At 49.8% G+C, this 9,022-nt stretch overlaps 1 protein-coding gene across 1 annotated transcript in view; it reads right to left on the reverse strand.

Annotated features, from left to right (window-relative positions):
- The window catches only part of NR2F6 (nuclear receptor subfamily 2 group F member 6), a 44,142-nt gene extending 35,322 nt beyond the window's left edge, over positions 1-8,820 (reverse strand). Inside the window, exon 1 of the mRNA XM_060232680.1 lies at positions 8,518-8,820. Coding sequence (XP_060088663.1) covers positions 8,518-8,789 — 272 coding nt within the window. The 5' untranslated portion in view covers positions 8,790-8,820. The remainder of the gene's footprint in view (positions 1-8,517) is intronic.
- Positions 8,821-9,022: the final 202 nt, after the last annotated feature.

Here is a 9,022-nt window from a genome sequence, read left to right on the forward strand (position 1 = left end):
GGTTGGGGTAAACCCAAGTTCAAATTCTTACTTATCTGTGAAGCAAATTGGCTCAGCCTCCTTACAAGAGTGTGTGTGTGTATACACATACATATAGATATATGTATATTAATTAATCTCTTTAAATCACTTCCCCAAGCCAAGGCCGTAAGCAGCTTGGAGAACGCATTTAGAGTTATCGTTGCTTTCGTTCCACCTCTGCTCCCCTCCCCCCCATCTATTTGTTTCCTTTCCACCTTTCATTCAATTTTTCTTCCCTCCCTTATGGCTTTCAAATTTATGACATTCGTATCTCACGGCTCTCAAACATCTGACATTTCTTCTATGTGGCTCTTACATTAAGCAAGTTGGGCCACCCCTGTCCTAAAACATCAACCCAAGCAATAAATGACAATAAAACCTCAATGAATAAAAGAAACACAATTATAACAATAGATGGTGTCAACAGCTATGCCATTATCTGACTGCTCCTGCAGAGGTTCCCCACGTATGTGCGGATGGATGACCATTAGTGCTGATGGGGCAGAAGAGGACAAAATAGACTGCACACAGCAAGCAAGCAGACAGTGCTGGGAGGGAGAGGCCAAAACAATTAGATCTCCACCGCCTCAACCGTTGACAATGGTGGAACAGCTGTCGTGCAGGCCCTGCAGAACTGCATTAAAATCCTGCAGGGCCTGGATCGCAGCAAGGAGAGCATCCCACCAAGTGGCAACAGAGCCAAATAGACTGTGGACGAGGCTAGGCAGACCTCCTTGGGGCCGAGGACCACCAGCAGCTCCTGGTCCACCGGGAGATGGTCCTGGAGGTATGTTGGTCTCCAACTAAAGAAGACGACGACTGCAGATTTATACCTGCCCGTCTCTCTGAATCAGAGACTCAGAGCGGCTTACAATCTCGTAGATCTTCTCCCCCCACAACAGACACCCTGTGAGGTAGGGGGACTGAGAGGGCTCTCACAGCAGCTGCCCTTTCAAGGAAAACTCCCGCGAGAGCTATGACTGACCCAAGGCCATTCCAGCAGGTGCAAGTGGAGGAGTGGGGAATCAAACCAGGTTCTCCCAGGTAAGAGTCCGCACACTTCACCACTACAACAAACTGCTTAGGGCTTTAAAGGTCAAAATCCAAACCTTGAATTTGTTGTGAAACCTCATTGTGAACAGGGCTTTTTTTGTAGCAGGAACTCCCTGGCAATTAGGCCACACACTCCTGATGCAGCCCATCCTCCAAGAGCTTACAGTGCTCTTAGTACAGGGTCTACTGTAAGCTCCAGGAGGATTGGCTACATGGGGGGGGGGGGGTCTAATATGCAATGGAGTTCCTGCTACAAAAAAATCCTTGGGTCACACACCCCTGACTTAGCCAATCCTCCTGGAGCTTACAGTAGGCCCTGTACTAAGAGCCTTGTAAGCTCCAGGAGGATTGGCTACATCAGGGGGTGTGTGGCCTAATATGCAAAGGAGTTCCTGCTACAAAAAAAGCCCTGCAAAATTAGATGTAACTACTCCCTAGCTCCTGGGAGCAGGTAAGGGGGACAGGGGAACCTGACAACACCCAAGTATTTATTGCCCCATCGCTGTCCCCAACCAAAGGCCTGGCGGAACATCTCTGTCTTGGAAGTCCTGCAGAAGGGCAGCAGATCCTGCAGGGCCCAGATGTTCTCTGGTGGAGAGTTCCACTAGGCAGGGGCCAGGCCCTGGTTGAGGACAGCCAGATCTCTCTCAGGCCAAGGACCACCAGGAGATTTTATTTATTTTTTTTGTACCAGATTGCAACACCCTATTGGAGGTTTATTGAGAGAGGCGGTCCCAGCGGTTTACAGGCTGGCACCTACAGGCAGAGCTTCTTTGGTGGCAGGAACTCCTTTGCATATTAGGTCACACCTCCCTGATGTAGCCAATCCTCCCAGAGCTTACAGTGCTCTTAGTACAAGGCCCACTGTAAGCTGCAGGAGGATTGGCCACATCAGGGAGGTGTGACCTAATATGCAAAGGAGCTCCTGCTACAAAAAAAAAGCCCTGCCTACAGGAGCCCCTGCTGACATGAGCAAATGTGCCAGGGCGGAGCAAGGAGAAGGTCGGAGGGGAGAGGAAAGCAGTCTCCCAAATGAGAGGGACCAAGGCCATGATAGGCTTTCTATGTGACAGCCAGGACTTTAAGCTGAGCTTGGTAACAAAGTGGAGACCATTGCTGGGAGCTCCCTGCAAAGGCAAAGTATACATAATGTTTAAAAGGCACTAGAGACTTGGCATAGTTTTTTCGAAAACTTGAAGCTGAGACTTGCACAATGCTGAACTCTGTGCCTAGTTCCAAATGCGAAATAATGAAATGTCCACAGCCCCACCCATTTCTATGGGCTTGGGCAAGAAAAGGCGACCCGCTATCCCACAGCCTGCCTCAAATTCCTGGAAATGCTCTTTCCTAGAAAGCGCGCGTGGGAATAAATACCTATCAAAAGACATCCCACACTACAACTTCTAACTGCTGAAGGCGCGTCTCCCATGCTTCCCTACCCCATTGAAACACAAGAAACAGCAGGAGAAAGAAGACAAGGCGCGAAAATGGCACAAAGATTGCTCCTCCCAAAACTTGAGAGTAAAATTCTTTTAACTTGGCATCCTGGAGACAGAAGCCACCCACCATAGAAGCAAGATTCAAACTCTGAACACACACGGCCAGTGGTACACTACCTCTCCAAGTCGCTATCAGCCTTCCATACAAAGCATATTGGTAGCAGCAGCCAAGCATGTCTTTCAGAGCTATCAACAAAGAGACATGTCCAAGCTAAGGCATCGCAAAAGAAAGGTCTTGGGGTGCAGCAGGGACAAGATATGGGCATCCTTCATAGCCTGAGCAAGCTACAACTATGAATCTAATGCTCATTACTGGTTTTAAGGCCAGCTAATTTCCTAGGAGCCCTGTGGTGCAACTCACTTCCTAGGAGCCCCGTGATAAGCTGCAGTCCAAGCTCTGCTCACAACCTGAGTTTGATCCTGACGGAAGCTGGGTTCAGGTATCTGGCTCAAGGTTGACTCAGCTTTCCATTCTTCCAAGGTTGGTAAAATGAGTACCCAGCTTGCTAGGGGTAAAGTGCAGATGACCGGGGAAGGCAATGGCAAACCACCCCACAAAAAGTCTGCCCAGAAAATGACATGTAACGTCACCCCGTGGGTAGGTAACCTCGGTGCTTGCACAGGGGGTTCCCTTTATCTTTTTAACTTCCTAGCAAAGAATTCTGGATGCTGGAAGGAAGTGCTAGTCTGGCCCAACAGCACAAGCTACCCAAGGTTAGGGCAATGTTCAGGTACCGAGATGCCAATGAAGCAGCATGCAGTCCGACAGACACGGCATACAAACTCTTGGAACGTTGCAGAGGATGCTGGGATGTCCTCTTCGTGGTGTGCTAATGGAAAAAGCAAGTCTCTTGTCTGCAGCAATTAACTGAATAAGGAAGTTTGAAGCTTGCACCTTTCACTGATGTTCTTGATTTAAAAAAAAAACTCCAGGGGCTGAGCAAATTCGGAGGCAGAAACAGATGCTACCCTCACTTGAAGAAATCTGACAGACCTTTGGAAGGTGCTGTCTACCACTAGCGATGTACTGTGAAGAGGATTCTTTGGCTGATTGTGACTTTCTAAACTAATGCCCTCATTTTAACCCAGAGCTAACATTACAACAGACTATTATTTATTGCACTTCACATCTAATGACATACACATCAACCTGCTATTCTGACTTATATTGCCTTTGTAGTTGTTTCAGCCCAGTCAACACAAACTAACAATCACCAGACCCCCACTTGTGATTCATTTAATCTGCTAAAAACCATTTCCATGACTTTGCATACTAACTCACTGCCCACTTTCTCTATATTTAGGACTGCTTGCCATTCCATCCTCTTGTCTGATGACGTGTGCTTCTAGCACACGAAAGCTTACATTCTGAATAAAACTTGGTTGGTCTTAAAGATGCCTCTTGACTCCTGCTTTGTTCTACGGCTTCAGACCAACATGGCTGCCCGCATGGATCTTTCTTTGAAAAGGCTATCTCAGTGGACAGCAGCTTAGAGAAACAACGCAGCACTGCACTGTGGTGTTTGCTCTCCTGTACGGCTATTTCACATGGGTCCGAAAAGGGACCTCATCGCTCTCCTTTTTGAGGGCCATTTTTTTACGCAGCACAGTGGCTGAATTATGAATCTGAGGCCCCGGTTAATGTTTTGACTTTGCCACAGGCCAACCAGGTGGGTTTCAAACAGCTCATCTCAGTCTCTTGTGCTCACTCACCATGCATGTAACATTGCATTAAGGGCCAGATTACTGAAATAACCTTTTGCAATACGCTTTGAACCGTTAAAACAAACCATGTTGGTCCGTTATAATAATTTATTTATGTTATTTATAGCCACCTTTCTTACTTAGACTGAAGGTACCTTTGCGAATCTTTTAATAGAGTGCAGGGGAGGCTAAACTGTGGCCGGGAACCACACGTGGCTCTTTCACACATATTGTGTGGCTCCCAAAGCCCCCACCAGCCTGTCAGCTGGCTTGGAGAAGGCATTTCTCTCTTTAAATCACTTCGGCAAGCCAAGCCAGTTGGCAGCTTGGAGAATGCATTTAAAATTAAAGTTGCTTTCTTTCCACCTCCACCTCCTCCCTCCCTTCATCTATTTTCCTTCCTTCCGGCTCTCAAAACATCTGATGTTTATTCTACGTGGCTCTTACCGTTAAGCAAGTCTGGCCACCCCAGTACACTGCAACTCGACTGCCTGTGTAGAAAAGCCCTCTTGAATAATTCAGCGTTGCATGGTTTTCAAAAAACAAGGAGAGAGGAGCTTTCATGACCTCTTCAGGCAGAATGTTCCACAAGGCAAGGGCCACCACAGAGAAGGCACTTGTACAAGCAGTTGCTGATTTTGCCCATTTGTAGGTTGGCAACTACAGAAGGCCCTTTTCTGATTTGCCATGCAGTTGGCATTCTTGTATCATTTTCAGGTTGGAGATCTGCAGAAAAATTAGGTCCTGGAAATAACCGGATAGTGGGGTTAAAAATATCCAACTTTCCAAAAAGCGTCCCAGGCAATTGTCCCTGAACTGAGATAGAAAATGGATGGTGTTATTACCTTATATCTTTATCTGTGATAGAAGAAGAAGATGATGATATTGGATTTATATCCCGCCCTCCACTCCAAAGAGTCTCAGAGCGGCTCACAATCTCCTTTACCTTCCTCCCCCACAACAGACACCCTGTGAGGTGGGTGGGGCTGGAGAGGGCTCTCACAGCAGCTGCCCTTTCAAGGACAACCTCTGCCAGGGCTATGGCTGACCCAAGGCCATTCCAGCAGGTGCAAGTGGAGGAGTGGGGAATCAAACCCGGTTCTCCCAGATAAGAGTCCACACACTTAACCACTGCACCAAACTGGCTCTCCCTCACACAAAAGGCTTGGGGATGGGATTTCCTGGAAAGAAATTTGGAAAGGCATGTGACACTGAAAAAAAAAACTGGCCTGCAACATCTGAGAAACACGGGCTTCTCACCAGCCTCCATGGCAGCTGTATCCAGATTCTACCTCCTTGCCCCCTCTTTGGTCATAAGGATCAGAAAGACCCCTTCCAAAAGGAAAAAGAAAACTAATTCAGAAAGTCAGTGACATTCACGCAGACTGAATGCCTTTCCCTTGCAGCGTCTGTGTGATGGTTCAGTAGTCTGCTTGTTTGACAGCAGGGGGGCAGGATCCAAAGGCAAAAAATCTGAACAGTACATATTCACAAGGGGTCCAATCCACCAGCGGTCCTCCTGCAGAATGATGAGGAGCCACACAACACAAATCTATCAGGAGTTTCTAGCAAAGAAGCAAGGTTAGGAGAAACAGAAGAGAAACTGGGAAGGATTTGGACCTGGAGTGGCCAGACTTGCTTAACGTAAGAGCCACACAGAGTAAATGTCAGGTGTTTGAGAGCTGCAAGACATGAATGTCAAATGTGTGAGGGAGGGAAGGAAAGAGGGAGGAAAATAGGTGGGGAGGGAGGGAGAGGTGGAAAGAAAGCAATTTTAATTTGAAATGCATTCTCCAAGCCGCCAGCTACCTTGGCTTGGAGAAGTGGTTTAAAGAGATAAATGCCTTTTCCAAGTCAGCTGACAGGGCCAACTTCAAGAGCTACACAATATATGCAAAACAGCCACATATGGCTCCCAAGCCACAGTTTGGCCACCCCTGGTCTGGAGGGTTTACTGGGAGGAACGGTAAAACCAAAACTCATTGGTTGCCCCAGGGGCAGACACTGATTCAGATTTCCCTTTTGGTTCTTGGGCAGTCTGCTACACAACTAAGAAGCAAAGTATCCTTCTACTAACCATAGCACAATTGTGCAACACTTCAATTTGCAATCCGATCCAGTTCTGGTCCATAACTTGCAAATGAATTCTCGCTTGGGGGACCGTTTCTGAACAGTACTGAGACACCCCACTGACACTCCCCAACCCGGAAAGAAATATTCTGTTCCTGAAAAGAGCCATTTGGAGGCCACATATGAACACACACACACACACACACATACAGAGCTGCTATCCAGATTTTTAACCCCATTACTGAACTTCTGAATGCAAATCCACTTCTGAATCCAGGACAGAAAGCTGATAAATACCTTTAAAATGGTCCTTTGAAATACACATGAATACAGGAAGCTGCCTTATGCTGAATCCAGACCCATGGCTCATCAAAGTAATTACCGTCCGCTCAGACCTCTCCAAGGCCTCATTGCCTACTGCCAGATCTTTTAACTATAGATACCAGAGATTGAACCAGGGCTCTCTAAATGCCAAGCAGATGCTCTTCCACTGAGGCACAGCCCCTCCCACCAGAAGTTCTAGGGATAAAGCGCACCTTGCCTGGAAGATATCAGAAAAGGGACAAAGACCTTGACCACCATGTCAAGTAGGCCAGAGTTCTCACAATGCAAGCCACTGCACGCTCAGAAGGAAATCTCACTTTATTACTCCCAAGTAAGTGCGCACCGAATTGCAGACCAGATGAGGGGCGAAGAAAGGCCATGTAGCGAGTTCACAAAAGCGGTGGCATTTGAACTCAGCTCTGCCTTCCCAGCCTTGAAACTGCACGCCAGCTTTTACGATTCTTCCATCGTCTTGTCTACCTCCAAAAAGATGCGGCTATAATTTCCATAGACCTCGGCGAAGAAATGACCCCATGACGCGGAGAGATAGCTCGTTGGGGTTTTAATTCCTCCACTGCGTTGTGCAAAAATGCCCACATCTTGCCCTGATTTCTACCCATGCCACCATACCACGCCTTCTCGGAGGACACCAGAGAATCACTCACCAGCAAGCAATAGAAACCCCTCCGCTTGGCAGTGCAACACAGCCACGCACACTGGAAGAGGCCCAAGGCACCACAAGGCGTGTGCAGAAACACAGGCCAGCGGGAAGAGAAGAGGCCCAAGGAGCAGAAAGGAATTCCCAGAATAACTACCGGGTGGCCTTCCTTCCGCTTCAAGGGGCATCGCTTGGCTCATTCACAAGCCTGAAAGAGACCACTCGGCTGTGGCAAATCCAGGCCGTTCGCCCACCCCACCATTTGCACGCTCCCCCAACGGCTGCAAGAAGTGACAGTCTAATTTTTTTAACGCACAGCGATAGGTAAACCAAAGACATCCAAGAAGCGCATCCTGCACAGAGAACACTTGAGGAGCAACGTACCAATCAGGGCCAAACTCTGGGTAGGCCGGCACCCCTAAACCTCAATGTGTGCCAGCTCTGTGTGCCAAAGACAGCGGACCGCAGGAAAACACCCCCTGCAGAGCAGGATCTTTAGATCACTCAAGCCAGCGAGCCAAGCCAGACAGAATAAAAGGAAACAGCCCAAAATCTGAGGAAGCAAGGCAAAAATGGTCCTAAGCAGGAGCAAAGAATCCATCCCCGGAAACACTCCCAACGATGGTGTGTTTGTGTGTGGGGAACTCCATGCAACTCCGGTAACTGGGCAGTATGGCTGGGCAGGACATGTGGGGGAGGGGGTCAGTCTGGGAAAGGTTTTCCCCTGGGCTACCAAGGCAAGGCAACTGCAGTCGTCCAGGACCTCTTGCATCAAAGCAAAAGGGAGAATGAACCAAGTTGCTCTGGCCAGCAAGGGAGGCCGCACCCTCCGTAGGAGCTGACAGAGGCCGCCCTTGCAACCCCCCCCCCCCCCCGCCTTGACCAGAAAAGCCTTGACGGGAAGGCCTGTTTCTCTCCGTCCGGGAAACTGGAAACGTGGCGGATGCCATTTCGAGGCAAGCCCAAGCCTAAGAAATCCAGGCAGGGCCCCAAGAGGTCTCTGGGGCGGAAGAGTCCTGAGGCCAGATCACCGTCGTCGTGGCGCAACGGGGGCCGCTGGCGACCCGCTCTCAAACGAGGGGGCGGCGTGAGGCTTCCTCTCCCCCCTCCCCTTCCTTCCCGCAGCATTGCAAAGAGCTCGGAAAGCCCCGTTTCCCCAGGAGGCCCCCCCCCTCTCCTCTCGCCTACCTGCAAGTGTAGCTGAGATTCCTCCGGATGCTCCTCTTGAAGAAGCTCTTGCAGCCCTCGCAGGTGAAGACGCCGTAATGCTTCCCGCTGGACTTGTCGCCGCACACCACGCAGTCCACCTGGAGGCCGGCCTTGTCGTCGTCGCCGGGCTCCTGGTCGCTGGTGCCGCCTTGGGGGGAGGCCGAGTCGTCCTCGGAATTGCGGGGGTAGCCCTTCTCCACCCCGTTGGCGTCTCCGTTCGGGTCTCCCCAGCCCCCGGTCACCATGGCCATAGCGCCTCGGGCGCAACCGGGGGAGGAGGGAGGCTGCCAATCGCTTCTCTTCCAAACGACCCGAGGCGGGGTGTTTTTTTTTGGGGGGGGGGGGGTGTTAAAAAAATCCGCCGCCCCCCCCCCCCAGCAAAAGCAGCGGTGGGAAGAGCGACCTACGCGGAAAGAGGCCAGAAGGGAAGCCAAGCGGAAGAAGCCACCCAAGAGAGGGTTAATGTTTGATCAACGTGGGCCTC

This window comes from Heteronotia binoei, chromosome 2 (assembly GCF_032191835.1).
Source record: "Heteronotia binoei isolate CCM8104 ecotype False Entrance Well chromosome 2, APGP_CSIRO_Hbin_v1, whole genome shotgun sequence".
Taxonomy (NCBI): Eukaryota; Metazoa; Chordata; class Lepidosauria; order Squamata; family Gekkonidae; genus Heteronotia; species Heteronotia binoei.